The sequence below is a fragment of the Malaclemys terrapin genome, chromosome 10 (assembly GCF_027887155.1).
Source record: "Malaclemys terrapin pileata isolate rMalTer1 chromosome 10, rMalTer1.hap1, whole genome shotgun sequence".
NCBI classification, from domain to species: domain Eukaryota; kingdom Metazoa; phylum Chordata; order Testudines; family Emydidae; genus Malaclemys; species Malaclemys terrapin.
The window spans coordinates 35033383-35056652 of NC_071514.1; the positions used below are offsets into that span (position 1 = coordinate 35033383).

At 44.4% G+C, this 23270-nt stretch overlaps 1 protein-coding gene across 3 annotated transcripts in view; it reads right to left on the reverse strand.

Moving 5' to 3' along the window:
- ACSBG1 (acyl-CoA synthetase bubblegum family member 1) overlaps positions 1-23270 on the reverse strand; it is a 71795-nt gene that overhangs the window by 16385 nt on the left and 32140 nt on the right. For all 3 annotated transcript variants that reach the window (XM_054041583.1, XM_054041582.1, XM_054041581.1), the window contains 7 exons: positions 22829-23046; positions 18991-19079; positions 17177-17297; positions 13895-13975; positions 10633-10782; positions 5085-5261; positions 4026-4207 (listed from right to left, as the gene is read on the reverse strand). In XM_054041583.1, coding sequence (XP_053897558.1) covers positions 4026-4207; positions 5085-5261; positions 10633-10782; positions 13895-13975; positions 17177-17297; positions 18991-19079; positions 22829-23046 — 1018 coding nt within the window. The remainder of the gene's footprint in view (positions 1-4025; positions 4208-5084; positions 5262-10632; positions 10783-13894; positions 13976-17176; positions 17298-18990; positions 19080-22828; positions 23047-23270) is intronic.

Sequence of the window (23270 nt, forward strand, 5' to 3'; positions counted from 1 at the left end):
TACATAAATTCATAATCAAGTGCTATCACGCCTCAGGCCTCTATAAAACTGTTTCTTTTTGGTGGGGGAGTGGAGTGATTAATCCTCAGGGCTCTGTAGATAACATGAGGACCTAGGAACAGCCATATTGGGTCAGACCTATGCCAAAAGCAGACTCCCTGAGGGAACTGATGGGCAGGATCCGCTGGGAGGCTAATATAAGGGGGAAAGGAGTCCAGGAGAGCTGGCTATATTTTAAAGAAGCCTTATTGAGGGTGCAGGAACAAACTAGCCTGATGTGCAGAAAGAATAGCAGATATGGCAGGCAACCAGCTTGGCTTAACAGAGAAATCTTCAAAGAGCTTAAACACAAAAAGGAAGTTTACAAGAAGTGGAAATTTGGACAGATGACTAGGGAGGAGAATATTGCAAGAGCATGCAGGGGTGTAATCAGGAAGGCCAAAACATAATTGGAGTTGCAGCTAGCAAGGGATGTGAAGGGTAACAAGAAGGGTTTCTACAAGTATGTTAGCAATAAAGGGGGGAGAGATAGCTCAATGGTTTGAGCATTAGCCTGCTAAACCCAGGGTTGTGATTTCAATCCTTGAGGGGGGCTCTGGGGCAAAATCAGTACTTGGTCCTGCTAGTGAAGGCAGGGGGTTAGACTCCATGACCTTTCAGGGTCCCTCCCAGATCTAGAAGATAGGTGTATATCTCCATATATTACTATAAGGTCAGGGAAAGTGTGAGACCCTTACTGAATGGGAGAGGCAAACTAGTGACAGATGGTGTGGAGAAAGCTGAAGTACTCAATGCTTTTTTTTGCCTCAGTTTCACAGACAAGGTCAGTGCCCACACTGCTGTACTGGGTAGCACAGTATGGGGAGGAGGTGAGCAGCCCTCAGTGGTGAAAAAACAGGTTAAGGACTATTTAGAAAAGCTGGACATGCACAAGTCCATGGGGCCAGATCTAATGCATCCGATGGTGCTGAGGGAGTTGGCTGATGTCATTGCAGAGCCATTGGCCATTATCTTTGAAAACTTGTGGTGATCACCAGACAATTGGAAAAAGGCAAATATAGTGCCCATCTTTAAAAAAAGGAAAAAGGAGAATCTGGGACTCTACAGACTGGTCAGCCTCACCTCAGTCCCTGGAAAAATCATGGAGCAAGTCCTCAAGGAATCCATTTTGAACCACTTGGAGGAGAGGAAGGTGATCAGGTAGAGTCAACATGGATTCACCAAGGCCAAGTCATGCCTGACCAACCTAATTGCCTTCTATGATGAGATAACTGGCTCTGTGGATATGGGGAAAGCGGTGGATGTGATATATCTTGACTTTAGCAAAGCTTTTGATAAGGTCTCCCACAGTATTCTTGCCAGCAAGTTAAAAAAGTATGGATTAGATTAATGGACTACAAGGTGGATAGAAAGCTGGCTAGATTGTCGGGTTTAACGGGTAGTGATCAACGGCTCGAAGTCTAGTTGGCAGCCGGTATCAAGTGGAGTGCCCCAGTGGTCTGTCCTGGGGCCGGTTTTGTTCAACATCTTCATAAATGATCTGGATGATGGGATGGATTGCACCCTCAACAAGTTTGCAGCTGACACTAAGCTGTGGGGAGAGGTAGATAAGCTGGAGGGTAGGGATAGGGTCCAGAGTGACCAAGACAAATTGGAGGATTGGGCCAAAAGAAATCTGATGAGATTCAACAAGGACAAGTGCAGAGTCCTGCACTTAGGACGGAAGAATCCCATGCACTGCTACAGGCTGGGGACCGACTAGCTAAGCAGCAGTTCTGCAGAAAAGGACCTGGGGATTACAGTGGACGAGAAGCTGGATATGAGTCAACAGTGTGCACTTGTTGCCAAGAAGGCTAACGGCATATTGGGCTGCATTAGTAGGAGCATTGCCAGCAGATCGAGGGAAGTGATTATTCCCCTCTATTCAACACTGGTGAGGCCACATCTGGAGTATTGCATCCAGTTCTGGGCCCCCTACTACAGAAAGGATGTGGATAAATTGGAGATAGTCCAGCGGAGGGCAACGAAAATGATTAGGCCGCTGGGGCACATGACTTATGAGGAGAGGCTGAGGGAACTGGGTTCATTTAGTCTTCAGAAGAGAACAGTGATGGGGGATTTGATAGCAACCTTCAACTACCTGAAGGGGGGTTCCAAAGAGGATGGAGCTTGGCTATTTTCAGTGGTGGCAGATGACAGAACAAGGACCAATGGTCTCAAGTTGCAGTGGGGGAGGTCTAGGTTGCATATTAGGAAAACTATTTCACAAAGAGGGTGGTGAAGCACTGGAATAGGTTACCTAGGGAGGTGGTGGAATCTCCATCCTTAGAGGTTTTTAAGGCCCGGCTTGACAAAGCCCTAGCTGGGATAATTTAATTGGGGTTGGTCCTGCTTTGAGCAGGGAGTTGGACTAGATGACCTCCTGAGGTCTCTTCCAACCCTAATCTTCTATGAGTCTATGATTCCATCAAGCCCAGTATCCTGTCTTCCAGAGGCAATGAACGGAACAGGCAATCATCAAGTGATTCATCGCCTGTCATCCACTCCCAGCTTCTGGCAAACAAAGGTTAGGGACACCCAGAGCATAGTGTTGCATCCCTGACCATTTTGGCCAATGACCATTGATGGACTTATCCTCCATGAACTTATCTAATTTTTTTTTAACTGCATTATAGTTTTGGCCTTCAAAACATCACCTGGCAATGAGTTTTATGACCTTGGAAAATCAGAGAAAAATGCATTGATACACTGGGAATGGATGCCAAAGCCTGAAACGTGCAACAAAGGTGGAGAAAATCTCCAGTGGAAAACTACAGTAAAACCCAGAGCAGAACCTTGGATGCAAGACATGGGATAGTTTGTGCCAGACACAAAACCTATCTTTAAAATTTCAGTCAAAACTAGATACCCCAGCAGACACTGAATCCAAGATCAGTTTTACGAGATGCTATTGAGCATCTTTTCTCCCCAAAGAAATTTTGTACCAAAATATAAAACTACAGTGCTGAATGCAAATTACCAAGCAAAATATCTATGCTAGTGAGAACAGAAAGGCAACCCCCCTAAAGTCAATGGGGCTACTCAGGGATAATTGAGGGCAGATAAGGGGCATAGCTAAAGTAGTATTTGTTACTACAGTAACTCCTCACTTAAAGTCATCCCAATTAACGTTGTTTCCTTGTTACGTTGCTGATCAATTAGGGAACATGCTCATTTAAAGTTGTGTAATGCTCCCTTCTAATGTTTGGTAGCCACCTGCTTTGTCTACTGCTTGCAGGAAGAGCAGCCCGTGGCAGCTAGCTGGTGGGGGCTTGGAATCAGGGTGGACTGGCAGCCCCCCTACCAGCTCCCCCTATCAGCTCCCCACTCCCCTAAGTTCCCTGTGCAGCAGCTGCCTGTAATTCAGCTGTGTCCCTCCCGCCACTGCCATGTGCTGCTCCTGCCCTCTGCCTTGGAGCTGCTCCCTGAGACTCCTGCTTACTGTGCGGGGGGGGGGAGGGGAGGAAGAGGGGGGTTAATGTCAGCGTGTCCCCCTCCCCCCCTGCTCCTGCACCCCACTTACCCCATCTTCCATAGAGCAGGGGGGACACACCAGGACTCAGGACAGAGGGAGCTTTCAGCAGCTGCGTCTCAGCAAGCTGATCTAATTAACAAGGGAGTGTACTTAAGGGAAATGCGCATATCTCCCTCCATTCCTGTTGCCTTGTGTATAGAGAGAGTTAACCCTTGAGGGCTCAGCCAATTGCTAGTTCATCATTTAGCAGTAAGGGAAATATCCCACCCTCTGACTCCTCCACCTCAACCAAGCTTCACAATCATCATCACTGTGTACCAGTATTAAATTGTTTGTTTAAAACTTACAGTGAGTGTGTGTGTGTGTGGTGAAAAAAATTTCCCTGGAACCTAACCCCCCATTTACATTAATTCTTATGGGGAAATTGGATTCGCTTAACATCGTTTCACTTAAAGTCACATTTTTCAGGAACATAACTACCACGTTAAGTGAGGAGTTACTGTAATTATACCTTCCTGAGCAGCTTAGGTTCCTCTCTAAGCTAATGGACATGGCCCATGATAACACTTTCTTTTTCATAAATCCTGACTGAGCAGACGTGTCCTTTAATTTCTCCATGATTTTCTCCCATACTCGTGGAACTCCCATATGAGATGTTGGCTGTGCTTCTTTCAGTGTATTGACCAAGCTGCCCTGTTAAAATAAGAGAATATAGTGCAAAGGTCAGGATTAGTGTTATGGAGGTTTTTTTCTTCCTAATGGACTAAGTCTTGCAGCACTTATACATATAATATCATTGAAGTCAGAGCCTGTTATTTCAGCTAGATCCCCAGGTGAGCTAGACCAATGCTTGACACAACTATGTGTGTGCTGGGTGTGTGTGGGGGGGTGCGCACAGTTGGCTTTACTCCTCCTTTCTGTCCCCCCTGATCCTGCCTACCTGAAACACCGCTTACACTCCCTCCTGTGCCAGGGGAATCCTCAAGCTGCTGCCTTAAAAAGGGCTCAGGTTCTGGCCATATTATTTTTTCATTTTATAATGTAATGAACTAACTGTGTACAGAGAGGGTGAGAGACCCACTATTACTATCAGTTACAGGAACTCTTCTTTAGCTAAAGGAGGCGGGGAAGAGATAGCGGTAGCTCAGTGGTTTGAGCATTGGCCTGCCTAACCCAGGGTTGTGAATTCCATCCTTGAGGGGGCCACCTAGGGATCTGGGGCAAAATCAGTACTCGGTCCTGCTAGTGAAGGCAGGGGGCTGGACTCAATGACCTTTCAGGGTCCCTTCCAGCTCTATGAGATAAGTATATCTCCATATATTATATTATAAAGTGATAGAAGCCTGTGATTTTGGAGCTGACGGATCAGAGTTCTAGTCATGGCTCCGGGTTAGGGTAAAATGAGGCCTTAAGGCACTGGAGTATTGGCCTACATCTCCCAATGAATTCACTTTTCCAGAATGGTTACACAAAACTTGCAATTATCTTCTGCAGCTCCTTAAAACCAAATGCTCTACTTAGTGCTTCTGCTGGTGAAAAAATTAACTTAAACGTAAAGTACTACAGGTACCTTTAAAGCATCCGGCTCAGCAAAGTAAATTTGCTCTCCCCACTTGATTCCAGTCCAGAGGTCATATATCTGAGCAGCTATGTGGCTGAGCGGGAGGTAACTGACTATAATCTCCTGTTGGATTTCTGCTGGTTGCATATCCCCTGCTCTGCTGGCATGTGCTGCTGTCCAGGTTATCTGTTCACATAAATAACAAGATGTTAAATATTATTTTTGTTTTATTTTAATACCATTTAAGCAGCCAGTCCTGTTATATTAATAAACTCTGAATCTGTCTGTATAATACACATGTATTGTTAGAAGCGACAAAGAGTCCTGTGGCACCTTATAGACTAACAGACATTTTGGAGCATAAGCTTTAATGGGTGAATACTCACTTCGTCAGATGCATGTCATCTGTTTAGATATATCACTACCTTTAATAACATGCAGATTGTCACTCATCTATAAGGCCTATTTAGAGCAAATGAACTGCAAGGAATATAATGAAATGGTGGCAGTCTGTTTTTCCCCCTGCTGCACTGTGCACACTACAATTCCTGCCTTACATACACAATTGGTATTGCTGATATGATTAACCTCACCAGAGGGCCCATGGACTGAACAGACAAGGGAACCCAACTACACCTTCATAGAATCATAGATTCATAGATTCATAGATTCTAGGACTGGAAGGGACCTCGAGAGGTCATCGAGTCCAGTCCCCTGCCCGCATGGCAGGACCAAATACTGCCTAGACCATCCCTAGTAGACATTTATCTAACCTACCCTTAAATATCTCCAGAGACGGAGATTCCACAACCTCCCTAGGCAATTTGTTCCAGTGTTTAACCACCCTGACAGTTAGGAACTTTTTCCTAATGTCCAATCTAGACCTCCCTTGCTGCAGTTTAAACCCATTGTTTCTGGTTCTATCCTTAGAGGCTAAGGTGAACAAGTTCTCTCCCTCCTCCTTATGACACCCTTTTATATACCTGAAAACTGCTATCATGTCCCCTCTCAGTCTTCTCTTTTCCAAACTAAACAAACCCAATTCTTTCAGCCTTCCTTCATAGGTCATGTTCTCAAGACCTTTGATCATTCTTGTTGCTCTTCTTTGGACCCTTTCCAGTTTCTCCACATCTTTTTTAAAATGCGGCGCCCAGAACTGGACACAATACTCCAGCTGAGGCCTAACCAGAGCAGAGTAGAGCGGAAGAATGACTTCTCGTGTCTTGCTCACAACACACCTGTTAATGCATCCCAGAATCATGTTTGCTTTGTTTGCAACAGCATCACACTGTTGACTCATATTTAGCTTGTGGTCCACTATAACCCCTAGATCCCTTTCTGCCGTACTCCTTCCTAGACAGTCTTTTCCCATTCTGTATGTGTGAAATTGATTTTTCCTTCCTAAGTGGAGCACTTTGCATTTGTCTTTGTTAAACTTCATCCTGTTTAACTCAGACCATTTCTCCAATTTGTCCAGATCATTTTGAATTATGACCCTGTCCTCCAAAGTAGTTGCAATCCCTCCCAGTTTGGTATCATCCGCAAACTTAATAAGCGTACTTTCTATGCCAATATCTAAGTCGTTGATGAAGATATTGAACAGAGCCGGTCCCAAAACAGACCCCTGCGGTACCCCACTCGTTACGCCTTTCCAGCAGGATTGGGAACCATTAATAACAACTCTCTGAGTACGATTATCCAGCCAGTTATGCACCCACCTTATAGTAGCCCCATCTAATTTGTATTTGCCTAGTTTATCGATAAGAATATCATGCGAGACCGTATCAAATGCCTTACTAAAGTCTAGGTATACCACATCCACCGCTTCACCCTTATCCACAAGGCTCGTTATCCTATCAAAGAAAGCTATCAGATTGGTTTGACATGATTTGTTCTTCACAAATCCATGCTGGCTATTCCCTATCACCTTACCACCTTCCAAGTGTTGGCAGATGATTTCCTTAATTACTTGCTCCATTATCTTCCCTGGCACAGAAGTTAAACTAACTGGTCTGTAGTTACCTGGGTTGTTTTTAGTTCCCTTTTTATAGATGGGCACTATATTTGCCCTTTTCCAGTCTTCTGGAATCTCTCCCGTCTCCCATGACTTTCCAAAGATAATAGCTAGAGGCTCAGATACCTCCTCTATTAGCTCCTTGAGTATTCTAGGATGCATTTCATCAGGCCCGGGTGACTTGCAGGCATCTAACTTTTCTAAGTGATTTTTAACTTGTTCTTTTTTTATTTTATCCGCTAAACCTACCCCCTTCCCATTAGCATTCACTATGTTAGGCATTCCTTCAGACTTCTCGGTGAAGACCGAAACAAAGAAGTCATTAAGCATCTCTGCCATTTCCAAGTTTCCTGTTACTGTTTCTCCCTCTTCACTAAGCAGTGGGCCTACCCTGTCTTTGGTCTTCCTCTTGCTTCTAATGTATTGATAAAAAGTCTTCTTGTTTCCTTTTATTCCCGTAGCTAGTTTGAGCTCATTTTGTGCCTTTGCCTTTCTAATCTTGCCCCTGCATTCCTGTGTTGTTTGCCTATATTCATCCTTTGTAATCTGTCCTAGTTTCCATTTTTTATATGACTCCTTTTTATTTTTTAGATCGTGCAAGATCTCGTGGTTAAGCCAAGGTGGTCTTTTGCCACATTTTCTATCTTTCCTAACCAGCGGAATAGCTTGCTTTTGGGCCCTTAATAGTGTCCCTTTGAAAAACTGCCAACTCTCCTCAGTTGTTTTTCCCCTCAGTCTTGATTCCCATGGGACCTTACCTATCAGCTCTCTGAGCTTCCCAAAATCTGCCTTCCTGAAATCCATTGTCTCTATTTTGCTGTTCTCCCTTCTACCCTTCCTTAGAATTGCAAAGTCTATGATTTCATGATCACTTTCACCCAGGCTGCCTTCTACTTTCACATTCTCAACGAGTTCCTCCCTATTTGTTAAAATCAAGTCTAGAACAGCTTCCCCCCTAGTAGCTTTTTCAACCTTCTGAAATAAAAAGTTGTCTCCAATGCAGTCCAAGAATTTGTTGGATAGTCTGTTCCCCGCTGTGTTATTTTCCCAACATATATCCGGATAGTTGAAGTCCCCCATCACCACCAAGTCTTGGGCTTTGGATGATTTTGTTAGTTGCTTGAAAAAAGCCTCATCCACCTCTTCCACCTGGTTAGGTGGCCTGTAGTAGACGCCTAGCATGACATCTCCCTTGTTTTTTGCCCCTTTAAGCCTAACCCAGAGACTCTCAACACTTCCGTCTCCTATGTCCATCTCTACCTCTGTCCAAGTGTGTACATTTTTAATATATAAGGCAATCATAGAAATATAGGACTGGAAGGGATCTTTATAGGTCATATAGTCCAGTCCCCTGCACTGAGGCAGGACTAAATATTAACTAGACCATCCCTGACAGGTGTCTGTCTAACCTGTTTTTAAAAACCTCCAATGACAGAGATTCTACAACCTCCATAGGTAATTTGTTCCTGTGCTTAACTATCCTAATGATTAGGAAGTTTTTCTTAATATTTAATCTAAATCTCCCTTGCTGCAATTTAAGCACATTACTTTTTGTCCTGTCCTCAGTGGTTAAGAACAATTTATCACCCTTCTCTTTATAACAATATTTTATGTACTTGAAGACTGTTATGTCTCCCCTCTGTCTTCTCTTTTCCAGACTAAACAAACCCAATTTTTTCAATCTCTCCTCGTAGGTCAGGTTTTCTAGACCTTTAATCATTTTTGTTATTCTCTTCTGAACTTTCTCCAGTTTCCCCAGGGCTGGAGCACCCACGGGGAAAAATGGTGGCTGCTGAACACCCACCGGCAGCCCCCCTATCAGCTTCCCCCAATCCCCCCAGCGCCTCCCGCCCACTGGCAGGCCCCACGGATCAGCGCCTCCCACTCCCTCTCTACACCTCCCACCTAACGCAATCAGCTGTTTTGCAGCGTGCAGGAGGCTGGGGGGAAGGAGCAAGGATGTGGCACGCTCAAGGGAGGGGGCAGAAGTAGGCGGGAAGAGGCGGGGTGGAGCAGGGGTGGGAAGAGGCAGGATGGGGTGGGGCCTTGTGGGAAGGGGTGGAGTGGGGATAGGGCCTGGGGCAGAGCTAGGGGTCCAACACGCCCCAATACTTTGAAAAGTTGGCGCCTATGTGTTGCCCTGCTATGGGTAAAGAGGACTCCAGTGTCCAGGAAGGTCAGTCTGTCACCTTTCATCAGAAAAGCATTTCTAGGATGCAATTTGAAACAAAACAGCAATAAATACTATAGAACAGTGAGTTCACATGACAGAAAGGGTAATTTACCTACACAAAGTCATTCAGTATCACCAATGGTATTTATCATTAGGATTACTAGCCATGGTGTATAGGTTCAGGGATGCTGCCCTAGATGCAGAAGGCAATATTGGGCAAGTGCTTGTGGAAGAAGAGTACAAAGAGGCTTGACAAGATATTTTCTAGATATGTAGCTGCATTATCTGCTTAGCATCCAAAAATTCCTCAACACACAATTATGTTCACACGTCAGATCAGGGTGGGGATGAAGGTCTGACCCAGCACAGGTTTAGAATAAGGGCAGAGAGAAATGTCTTTTGACTAAAGAAGGCAGCAGCACAGCAGGCAAAGGATGTTTTCCACTGTGTTGATCAGCATAAAAATAGCCTGCTTGTGCACAGTAGCCAGAAATAGTTTGACAGCAAAATAGAAACTATACCAGATTCCTTTGAGGCAGAAGAACACAGGATTTGCCATGTCAGATCAGAGCTTTGGTCCATCATGTCCAGTGTATCCCTCCTACTTCCAGATATTGCTCTGTCTACTCCCTACTTTAGGGTGAACTGCTCTCAGTATCAGTTCCTGTGCTCCATCAAGAGCAGAAGTTGCAATTCCAGCCAGCCCTTTTATGGGCTACGCAAGTGTTCATGCAAGTTCCTTAACCCTTTCCCACACTGCATAGCCATGTAAGGGCCAACCACATTCTAGCCCTTGGTGCGCAGACTTTTGTGTAAAGTCTTTTTTGCACTTGACTTTTTGCCTCTCTTTGGCACTAGAGAGTTGGCTGTTTGCAGCAACATAGACACAGATTTTGTGAATAAGAGGGCTGTAGAATATACAAAACTTTTGCTATTCTTTACTAAATTAGGAGGAACTAAAACAAATGTAATTTGGAAAGGTAATAATGTGACAGATAAAGGGCCAAGTTTAATAAAACCTTGCAAAAGCTTCTATATCAGGCTGCTGTGACATTGGCTAGCTAAGGTGTATGATTCTTTTGAAGATGATCTTGAGAGGTCATTTGAAGATATTTGTGGTAATAGCATTTTATCACACAATCAACTGCATGAACCAAAAAATGTCATTTATAAATTCAGCTATGAGAAGAGCTTGTAGTTTTTCAGAAATATATAGTTTGGATATAGTTTCTTTTGCTATTCCGTCCTTAAAACAGAATGCCACCATTGTTGGTAGACTTCACCATGATCCCATTTCTTTCTAAAGCACAGAAATAAACACCCTCCTGCTTTAAGAATCTTTATCATAAAGCTGTGTCTAGAGTACATACATTGTCATGACTCAGCATGGCTCCTTTTGGCTTCCCGGTTGTTCCAGAAGTGTACACTAGCACACAACTTTGATTTGGCTTTTGAGAGCTAATAATGTCATTGAGTGTAGCATCTGGTATCTCATTTCCCAACTCCATAAATTCTTCCATCTACAAAATGAAATGGGGAAAAAACGATCGAAGGAATCAGCTAATAGCAAGTGTGGAAATTGCAACATTTTAAGAGTCTGGAAAAAGAACAGAAAAATTAAGATTGGCCTGGCTCTTCTGATCTTTCTTAGGCAAAACTCCCATTCGGGTAAATTGGAATTTCGCCTGTCTGAGGGGTCTAAGCCCAATATAGGACCACAGTTTTGATCTGTATGTCACACAGTCCCTTCTCTATTAGTTATCCCAAAAGTTTGTGAATCAGCACCACTAACATACAGCTATTAGAAGTGGAGTGTGCAAAGGCAGTGAAGTTTTATTAATTATTTTGGTGACTACTTAGGGAATAACATTCCTATTCACTTTTCTAGTCACGTGGGCTGAAAATGCAATTCAGACCTCATGTTAGAAATGGTTTTGATTCATAATTAAAGTAAATTGTATCACAGCTTATAATTAAAACACCAACTAAACTGCTCCATTTTGTTGGGTTTCCAATAGATTATTTCTTGTCTATTCTATATGCAAAGCACTTTGAGATTCTAGAATGAAAGGCTCTATGTAAAAGCCAAGTATTCTTATTATTTAAATGTGTGAACAATGGCCTTAGTTCTCCACTACCTAGGGAAGATGCAGATGCAGGAAGCTGGCTGAAGCTCTCTGAATCAGGGCTGTCCAGTCCCTGAACAAGGGAGAGCATGAGGGGTTCTAGTCTAACTTATGCCGCAAGCATATGGTCCCTTTGTGCAACCCAAAATTGCCTTAGCAGAATGGAGAATCTGGGCCAATATGTTCTATTGATTACTATCAGATATGTCTAGATAGAATGCATTTATATGGGTCTGAATGTAACATGTACACATTAAGATCCCATTATTTCAATGTTAATAGGTGATGGAGTGGGGTAATCACAGCATGTGGGAAAGAGAACCAAAAAGGGTTGTTTTCCCATTGAGACTGGATTATTCATATAATGTTTACACAGCTGTACATGAGCAGTGACTGAGGGCAGCACACCAGTTCTATACCTGGCAAGGAATCTCCCCATTACTGTCTTGGGGGCAAATCTTGGACACTGCACCAAGCCAGTAATCAGCAACTGGGCTTTAGGGTGGCGGTAGCAAGGGAGAGTTTACATAGTTGAGAAGAATGGATCCTTCCCCTCAGGATGCACTCTGGGATCACTACCTCAGCATTTAACCTGCAGTATTCTTCATGGTAGAGAAACTGCCCCTCCATGGGAGAGTCTGTCTTGGGATTCCTTTTTAATCACTGACACACCACTCGTGCCCCATCCCTCCTCCAACCCTCCACCTGTAAAAGCATGCAGGAGCCCACCACAGAGCACACTTTCATGCATATAGAGGATGTGGACCCCTTCATGGTTTCCTCACATCCTGCTCCTCCCCAAATAGTGGACTGTATCAATTCCACTGGCAACTGGCAATGGTGCAGGGTCAGGATTTATTCCTATATAACTTGACTCTTCATGCTTTGTATTCTTGACCTTCCTCTCTTTCATCCCACAAGGCATTAATCTCTGTATGCCTGTTGCCTAGGCTTTGTTTACTTGAACAGCACCTGCACTAGGATAGTGTTTCCATTCCACAGAGACTGAAGGGTAAAGTCTGCCGTAGCTGCAGCAACTGCTCATTACTGTACAATTATCTCAACTGTCAATATATTACACAAAAACCTTTTCCTATCATCCTGTGTTTTATGTGACTGGGTTTGTATCAAAGCTAATAAACAACTATCTCTACCATTGGTGATTCGATCTCTGGGTGTCTCTGTATGGAATACAAACATGGCAACTGCCAATTCTTATCATCACAACTGATGTAACAATTATCCTCTCACTGAAAAAAGGTGGCAGATCTGTCACTAGATCAGTAGCATTTTCAGTTACATTTTGTTCTCCACTATTAGAAAATATAAACTTCATGTCATTTATCTCTTTCAAAGTTCTCAGACACTTGGAACTCAGTGTGAGTTAATCTCTACTGTTTACTGTTATTTAATAACTAATGTATATGATTAAATAAGCTCTTCTTTACACTGCAAATTAATTTTTCTTATTATTGCACTGCATTTTGTGCCTATATATCTATGTGCCTTTGTATAGTTAAGTGTTTTATACTATGAAAATCAATACAGAGAGAAGGAATAATGTCGGCATAAATATGCTAAACATTTTCTCCTCACTTCTGTTACTAGTAAAATACTTTCCGTTTTGATATCTGAAGCTTTAGGAGATTTGTCTACTAGTCACTCTCTACTAAATGCTGTGTATTCTTTTTGCAATTCATTCAGCACGGGCAATGAAACTAAGCAGGGGATTTCCATTGTTAATTCACAGTCAGTTCCAAGCACAATGCGGATTTCAATGTTCACATTAGAAAATTGTCTTCAGTGACATTTAAAAAATAAATAATGAAAATTCTTCTACACATATTAGGTATTGTAAAACCCTATTTTTAAACCTACATTTTGGGCCTATAGCTGACAGTGAGTCTGATCCTTAATCTTGTCCCTAATCTTGCTGTCTAAGTACTGCATGGGCTAAGGAAGACCCTGAATACACTAGAACAAGTGTTTTATTCTTTGCATATGTAATAGTTGCTTGTATTCAACAGTTGCTTGTGGATAGAAATATTTGCTACAAATACAAAGATTAGCAGAATAGGAGGTTCCATAGGACAACAAAATATTGACAATGGATTGTGAAGGCACAAGCATTTTCTAGTTCCCAGATCCAGCATAACTGACCACAATTCAGTAGAGCGGGGCAGACAATGTATTAACAAAACAACAACAATAAAAGATCTGCAAGTATAGTCTCACCAGAAGTCTGGTAAATATTATGTTAATCCGATCTAGTAACTGAAACAATAACACATGACCAAGCCAGTCAACCAATGCAGCTCTAATTTTGAATATCTACTATCAAACAAGCTGCAGAGTCAATGAAATTAATAAAAAATGACACTGAAGTATTTTGAAGGGCAAACACATATGAAAACATTGTGATCCTCTGGCAGACATTCCACAGACAGAAAAGAAGGTGAACTACATCAGATGAATGAATTGTTACACTGCTCTAAAATTCACATACCGTATATAAATTGGGATGTCTCTCTGGCAAAGAGTCATTGTATAGCACAACTGCTTTCAAGCACGGTAGACGACTCCAGATCTGTTGGGGTTTTAAAAAACAGCAGCATATAATTTATTATTCACTTGTTTCTAATTTAATTAAAAGTGTCTAGCAAAAGATTCCAAAAATTGAATTAGACTGATATCCACAAAAACCCTCAAACCCACCACAAATAATACTCCTCCCTAAAGCTACTCAGACCCAGTCCATCCCAGTGCCCCTGGGGAAACACACAGCCTTGCAGCATGCTCTGGAGGAGACTATACTCATGCTATGTCGGGCCAAGGTGCTCCAGCTAAGGTCCCTCCTGAGTTGAGGACCTTAATTTAAAATGACCTGCCACCAGCCTCTTTGCATTTCAACCAGTGAGAGTGATGCTTTTAGGGTGGGATGTGAGCGGATTACAGCTGCTGTGGTTATCACATGAAAACAGAGGTGGTCTCTAAAGTAGCCAAGCCTTGGTTAAGTTTTTTACAATGTTCTGCCTCATTTTAAACATTTTATATATAAACATATATAATTTTAAAAAATAACAGCAATTTGGCAATTTCAAAGAAATAGAAAAAATTGAAAGAGCGCTATTGTATCTGAATACGTAGCTGGTGTGTTTAGCCTGTAAAAATGTTCGGTTCACCACTAGATGCCAGTGCTGCTGCTTTCACTTCCCATGCTGTAGTTTTGCCTATCCTTGCCAGAAGCATTTAATTGCATCATGGTGCATTGCCAGCCAAAGCTGCACCTACATTATTGACCTGAACCATGGATAGCTGAACTGGTGAAATTGTACCTATGTGAATAGCAATGGTTAGTGTGTGACGGGTTGGATCACAGAAACCCCCTTGGGGCTGCCAACTGATGTGCCAAGACTACTTCATTCCTTTCTCAAGAAGCTGACCAAATGCTTTACTAAGGCTACTTAGAAATCAAGCAAGTACACAGACAATATTCATAACTTCAAACACAAAAATGACACATACATACAAATAGGATGAATAGATTCAGTAGATCATAACCTTTGCATTGATATGTTACATAGCTTATGTAGCATAAAACATATTCCAGTTATGTCATATATACAGTCATAAGCATATTTCCATAAAGCCTTATGGGGTGCAACATCACACCTTCCTCCTGAACTTACTGCCAGAGACTTGGACACTGTCCATGGTGGAGGCAGTACATGTAAAATCCCTGTTTGTCTTTGGTCACACTCCCTTTCAGTACCTTTAAACCATATGATGTCATACTCATCAGAAGTATGTTTGACAAGACCCAGGGATATGTTATCTCTGGCCAAGGGGAGTATCTTGGAGTATCCAGAAAAGGGGCGAACTCCATCAGAGGCAGAGCAATCAACACACTTTTCATTTTCAGCAAGGGGACTTCAGGGACTTCTCCTCCATTCCCAAGAGCCTCCTCAAGCATATCACCGAAAGAAACACCTGACCTAATGTTGTTCACTTGGGCTCAATCCAAAGCCCACTGAAGTCAGTGGAAAGATCACATTGTCTTCCTGGGTCACTGGATCAGGCCCCATATGGAGAAGCAGCATGGTCCTATTTGTAGCCTCCAATGAATTTTGCCAAAATTGTGACACGTTCATTTTAAATAAAGAGCTTCCCAATCTGTCCATGTGTTTATATCATGTTAGTCACCATGATATTGGACTGCAGTTCATACCTGCCTCAATAGTTAACATTACAAGCAGGAAGAGATGATGTTCTGGAGAGGGAAGATTCAATCTCTAAACACCAATATCTTGAATAATTGGCTGGATGTCTGTTATAAAATGGATGCACTTAAAAGTTTCCTCCAGTATGATAGTCTCTTCTTTAACCAATATTTCATTTGCTCATTGGAGACCAATTGGGTTTACCACAGAGTTCAATGGAAACTGAAGCTGGCTCAGTCTAAATGGAGTAAATTCACTGGGATTGAATGAAAGCCCTGGTCTGTTTCATTGCTCTGCAATGTTTAGGTTGTAATTCCAGTTACAGTGAGGTAAATCTCCAATGATAGTGAAGTTGTGTTGGGAAATAGTAACTTCTCTGTAAGAACAACAAGGAGTCTGGTGGCACCTTAAAGACTAACAGATTTATTTGGGCATAAACTTTCGTGGGTAAAAACCTCACTTCTTCAGATGCATAGAGTGAAAGCGTTATATACTGACACATGGAGAGAAGGGAGTTACTTCGCAAGTGTAGAACCAGTGTTGACAGGGCCAATTCAATCAGGGTGGATGTAGTCCACTCCCAATAATAGATGAGGAGGTGTCAATTCCAGGAGAGGAAAAGCTGCTTCTGTAATGAGCCAGCCACTCCCAGTCCCTATTCAAGCCCAGATTAATGGTGTTAAATTTGCAAATGAATTTTAGTTCTGCTGTTTCTCTTTGAAGTCTGTTTCTGAAGTTTTTTTGTTCAATGATAGTGACTGGAATTGACACCTCCTCATCTATTATTGGGAGTGGACTACATCCACCCTGATTGAATTGGCCCTGTCAACACTGGTTCTACACTTGCGAAGTAACTCCCTTCTCTCCATGTGTCAGTATATAATGCCTGCATCTGTAACTTTCACTCGATGCATCTGAAGAAGAGAGGTTTTTACCCACGAAAGCTTATGCCCAAATAAATCTGTTAGTCTTTAAGGTGCCACCAGACTCCTTGTTGTTTTTGTAGATACAGACTAACACGGCTACTCCCTGATACTATCTCCGTAAGAAGTCACCACTGTGATTCCTGAAATCCAGATGCAAATAACATGAAATGTGTCAGCCCATAAAAGGTCACCCTGTTAATCAGAACTCAGCATTATTACACCAGTTAATCCTATAGTGAAACTGTTATTGCAATGAATTTTTGCCATTCTAATCACTTGCATTGAAGCAGACTGTGATATCCCACTAAGAATTAAGATATGATGCTCATCATCAGAAAATGGCTTGTCAGATAACACTGTAATAAACTGGCTAGTGCACTATCTACTGGATAGAATGAGAACTGATCAGTTGTGTGTCACAGGCATTGTATTTTTTTAATAGCTATGGAGATTATCCTTTTGCTCAAATATCTCAAGTGGCAGAGGCCTGTGATTTCAGGACAAAAAATATTAGTTCTGTCCCTAGTTTTGTGAGACCTTCCAAATGACCATTATACAGCTAAAATATTTGATATTTGGCCTTTCACAGCATCATGAGCAGTGGAATTACACCTCAGAAGTTACAGAAGCAACCCTCCACACCTGCATTATCTTGTCCAATTGTTTTTGATTTTCTACCACAATGATATTGGCTTTGCAGTCATAAGCAATGTAGTGGCAGGCCTCGGGAGAGTTGGTTGTATAGATGCCTGTGACAATTCCCCTGTTAAAAAAAAAAAAAAAAAAAAAAAAGTGAACTTGATGGATAAGTAGGAAAACACAGAGCACGATACACTTTTCCCTTCATACTACAGTTCAGAGGTGCCAACTTCCCCAGTTCTCAGAGGTGTTTGACCCCTGTTCCACCCCAGGCCTTGTCCCCACTCCACCCTTCCCCAAAACTCTCACCCCGCCCCACCTCTTCCCACCCCCACTCCGCCCCTGCTCCTCCCCCTCCCCCAGAACCTCCTGCACACCACTGAACAGCTGGTACTGGCAGGCGGGATGTGCTGGAGAAGGAGGAAGTGGAGCTGATCAGTGGGACCCACCAGGGAATGGAGCTGATCGTCGGGGCCTGCCAGCAGGCAGGAGGGCTGGGTGGAGAGGGGAAGGAACTGATACGCCAGGCTGCCGGTGCGTGCTGAGCACCCACTATTTTTTTTCTATGGGTGCTTAAGTCCCGAAGCACCACCAGAGTTGACACCTTTGCTACAGTTGTTCAAAAGGGGAGAAGAATTTGAGATTGGATGAAACCCAGTGGAGTGCATAGGGGGGTGGGTACACACAGTGTGCAGCATAAATGTGGCTGTCCGGCTTGCCCCAGGTATCTGCACAGCTAACAGTAACAGACACAAGAAAAGAGTTCAGCACTTAGTCTGAAAAACAGCACCATTATGTGGTGGTGTGACTATCTGAAGCACCAAAGGCCTTGTCTACGCTAGGGAAATTCATAATTGATGCAATAATAGTGGAGGCTGTAGTATAGGACTCAGTACTTTTACCCTACATGTTGCCTAGAATAGGCTTAGACCATGCAGTGGAAAAATGCCTAAGTCCTCTTTACAGGACATCCTCCACTATTTCTGCCACTGACGGAGCTGCACTGATGGTGAATTATCAGTTTGAATTTTGCTGGTGTAGGTGCACCCTCACAAAGACCAAATCTAGAAACTGATTATTGGAATTAGACAGACACTGCAACAGACAGAATTCGGCTGGTTAGTGCTTCGCTTGTCACTTCATCAATGTCATATTCTGCACTGGAATCAGGGCAGGAATCAGTTCATGGGCAGGCTCAGCTACACTGACAGGAAATTGGTGGGCTTTGGTCCATATCGCTCAAGGAACAGAGATAAGAGACAATACAGTATATTGTGTGTCTAATGCAGTTGGGGCTTTAGCAAAGAGGCTCATTTTGTGAGGTTTTGGATTGCTTTACTTTAGATACAGGGAAAGTAACAGGTCCCCACCATGTGACTGAACATACTTATGAGATGGTAATATTTGCAAATGAAACAATACTACCGGTCATAGTTTACTGGGTCTTTAACTCACCCCCTGAGGCACTGAGCCACAATAGCTCTAAAAAGCAACAGACGTCTGATGAAGTGGGCATTTACCCATGAAAGTTTATGCTCCAATACTTCTGTTAGTCTTAAAGTGCCACAGGACCCTCTGTTGCTTTTTACAGATTCAGACTAACACGGCTACCCCTCTGATACTTGACAATAGCTCTAATATGTTTAGTGAGCAGTGGCTAAAAGAGAAAAGAGGTAGTTTATTTGGAGTGCACAAGGAGCATGAAATGTGGTTTCTCTTCTCCCCCTTTCTACGGGAGGGAATGGTCAGACTCTACAGAACCAAATGCTACACTGGAAAATATTAATTACTAGGCCTAGCACCAATCCAAAACTTACCCAGCAAAAATAGCCCCAACAGCTGAAACGAACCATTCTGGAGAGTTAAATCCAAGTATTGCTACGCTATGGAATCGTTCAAGACCAAGCTTAAAACAAAAGAGCAAACACTGAGTTATGTAATGCAGGCATATTAGAGAGAAAGATATAGTGAACACACACAAAAATAGATTTGGAGTTCTTTATTATTTATGCATTTAAAAAATGGACCCATCCATAGCTCTAGGCATTTGTGCAAAATGTATTAATAGACCATATACACAATACAAATGGAATGACTGTCTGCAATTAACACTCCCTAAGTTCATGCAAACATAAGACTCTCCCACCCCTCACACCCAAATTCCCAGCCCAGCCCAGTCCCTCAAAGAAGGTCTGAAAAACAGAAGGGCTTTGCAACATGAACTGCAGTTCAACAAATATTAGACTTATCCCATACTCAGAATCTTTACTAAATCCTTTTCATCTTGCCAGATTAGTTTTGTTTAGTTATACTTGGGGCCAGATTGTGGACTTAGTACATAGCCCCGAATGAGGAGTGTTGCATAGCTGTATTAGGGTGACCAGATCACCCAAGTCAAATATCGGGACGCGGGGAGAGCGGGGGGGTGGGGCGACGGACGTGGTGGGGGGGAAGCAGGGCAAACCGCCCCCCCCTTCCTCCACAAGCACTGGAGGCAGGCCCGGGAGACACAGGGGAAGCGCGGGGCCGGGGTGAGTGTGAGTCCAGCCTGGCGCCAAGTGCAGGCAGGACTCAGTCGGGCGGTAGGGAGAGTAGGGGGGCAGCCCGCGGGGCCAGGCGGCGGCTGTTCTCCCCCCCGGGCAGCGGGACTTGGGAGCAGCCGCTGCTGCAGCTCCCACTGCCGCGGGGGGAGGAAGCGGTCGATGGCCAAGCTCAGCGGCTGCGGCTCTGGAGCCCCCGAACCCCCCGAGCCGGGGCCTGCTGCGGGGACCCAGCAGCGCGCACGCTGCGCCCAGCCCCTGGCCAGTCACGTCTGGGCTGCTGCCCAGCTGGTGCAATCCCGCTGCGACCCCGGAGTGGGGGCAGCAGGCCCCAGCCCCCCTGTCCCGCTCGGGTCCTGCAGGGGAACGAATGGGGCTGGGCTGCCGATGCCTCCGCCCCGGGGCCGCCGTGGGATTGCACCAGCTGGGCAGCAGCCCAGACGCGACTGGCCAGGGGCTGGGCGCAGCGTGCGCACTGCTGGGTCCCCGCAGCAGGCTCGGGCTCCAGAGCCGCAGCCGCCGAGCTGGGCCATCGGCCGCTTCCTCCCCCCGCGGCAGTGGGAGCTGCAGCAGCGGCTGCTCCCGAGTCCCACTGCCCAAAGGGGAGAACAGCCGCCGCCTGGCCCCGCGGGCCGCCCTCCTACTCTCCCTACCGTCCGACTGAGTCCTGCCTGCACTTGGGGCCAGGCCGGACTCTCACTCCCCCTGGCCCCGAACTTTCCCTGCGTCTCCCGGGCCTCCCTTCACAAGTGCCGGAGGGAGGAGGAATGGTGAGCCTGGGGAAGAGGCGGGGATTCGGGGAGGGAGCCAATGGGGGAAGGTGGGGGCAGAGTCGGGGGGGGGGGAGAGGGCGCGAGCACTTCCAGGCTCTGGAGTATTTGCTTGTTTGTCCAGTGTCCCGACCTAACATTGGTCGGGACGCGAGACAAACAAGGAAATATCGGGACAGTCCCAATAAAATCGGGACGTCTGGTCACCCTAAGCTGTATGGCCCTGGGTCAGCTCTATGAAGGATTATACATCAAGTTCCTTGAAGAACAGGGAGAAATATGCATGCTGCTCTATCCCTTAAGGATGTTCTCCTTGCATGCCCAGCCCACTCTGTGGGCTTGTGCAAGGTGGGCCATGAATCACCCCTCTCTATGACCCTCTATGTAATTTGCAGCCCCCAGGAGCTAGTCCCCATTCTCAGGAGCACCGTAGTGTAGCTAGGTGGAGGGAACAGGGGGAGCGATCAGAAAAAAAAGGCGCCACCTGCTGCAGTGCTTGTACTCACCCGGGTCTTCGGAGGCACCTCAGTGGCGGGACCTTCACTTGCTCCGCAGGACTTCGGCAGCATTTCGGCAGCAGGTCCTTCAGTGCCGCCGAAGACACCCGGAGCTAGTGAAGGGCTCGCCGCCGAAGACCCGGAGCGCTGCCCCGTCAGTAAAAGTGCTGCCGGGTGAGTAAAAGCGCCGCAGTGGGTGGCACCTTTTTAACTCACTCACAAAAAAAGGCACCGCCTGCTGCGGCGCTTTACTCACCCGGCGGCGCTTTTACTGATGGGGCGGCACTCCGAGTCTTCGGCGGCGGGCCCTTCACTAGCTCCGGGTGTCTTCAGCGGCACTGAAGGACCCGCCGCCAAAATGCCGCTGAAGCCCCGCGGAGCAAGTGAAGGTCCCACCGCCGAAGACCGTGCCACACCAGGTGGCGCATTTTTTGGTGAGTGAGTTAAAAAGATGCCACTTTTGGGGAATGTGCTCAAGGGGAGCAGCCACTCCCCCTGTGGCCATGAGGGAACAAAGAACAAGCTAGGTGTTCATGTAGCGCTGCTCTGTTACTGTCTATAGTGACAGATGCCACCGGTGCCAACTTTTGTTGGCATTATTTTCTTTTGAACTCTTTCTGAAAAATATGCACTAGTTTCTAAAACATAATGAAAACTAACTCACTTGACATTTTAGCATCCAAAGATAATCTAAAGGCCATGCCAACAATCTGCATCACAGGCTCTAAAAAGACAGTCACCCAAGACTCTTTTGTTGCACCTCTGTGACTACCACCCTTGTCTCCCTGATTGCAACTGCTTTCACAAGCAGAGTCTCACCTATTGACTTTGCCACTGTTTCTGCCAACACCTTTGCAAACACAGGCATCAGTGCCATCTGCTACCATTGAAAATATTAGTATCTGTCTGATATACAACTAAAACAGTATAATAAATATAACTATAACAATATAGTGTATTAAATAGAAATATTTACTAATCTGCCTCTCATTGCCTTGGTCAATCATAAAAAAGAAAATTGCTAGGCAATTCAGAAATTTAAGAGACACAACTTGTTGGGGTCATCAAATATACTACACTTAAAAGGAAGGTAAATCCCATGAAGCATTCCAGGATGACACTGATCCTCTACTATGGATTGAGAGGGTCTCATTAATATTTGAATGGTACAGTTACGAGAGATTTACCTTATATACTCATTCATAAGCCGAATATTTTTGGTAAAAAAGTGATGCATCAAAGAGCGGGGGTCGGCTTATAAACGGGTCTACACCAAAATTTGATGATTTTAAACTCTATGAAATCATTGAATTGAATATCTAATACATTGTCATTTTGTTTACCTGGATCGTTCACAGGCACGGAGGCCCTCAGCTCCCTGTGGCCGCAGTTCACTGTTCCCAGTCAATGGGAGCTGCGGGAAGTGGCGCCACTTCCCGCAGCTCCCATTGGCTGGAAACGGCAAACCGCCACTGGGAGCTGAGGGCCTCCGTGCCTGTGAACGCTCCAGGTAAACAAAATGTCCAGGCCCGCTAGCGGCTTACCCTAATGGGCCAGGAGCCAAAGTTTGCCAGCCCCTGAATTATAGGGTCGGCTTATGAAAGGGTCATACAGTTTTTGCTATTTTTACCTATCCATCTTGGGGGGTCGGCTTATAAATGAATGGGCTAATGAACGAGTATATATGGTATTTCAATAAAGGCTGTGATGCAGATTCTAGAAGTCACATGTGATTGCTACTCTTCATAAGGACTGAAAACCCACAGGAACACTTTCATGCTATAATCTGTAATAAAAAAACCTGTATAACAAGTATGAGTTTGGATTGTTGTTTTTTTAAACACTTACCTTCAAAAAGCTTTTGGCTGCTTTCCAGGAAAGATTGTAATACTCCGCAAATGTGATTTTTTCCCATTTTCCATTCTTTTTGCTGGCCATAGCATTGAGAGGCCCATATTTATCCACAGTCTCTTTGAACATCTGATGAACTGTTATTGGAGTTTGTGAACATGATTGATCTATTCTGAGCTTGACCACACTATCAGCAAATGTAGTCCATAAAGGCTCTGAAAGGCAAGTTATTATCAAGATAGTAGATCAGTGAAAAAAATAGTAAGTGATCATGTAATTAAAGACTACTATTATAATGCATATGCACGAAGGATCAAATTAAGGTTACATGGGCGACCTTAATTCTGGCATTTCTAAACTTCTGCATGCTTGACTTTGCAACCTTAAAGTTCTTTTAACATAGGATATTTTTTTAAATGTATAATTTCCTAAGTTTTTA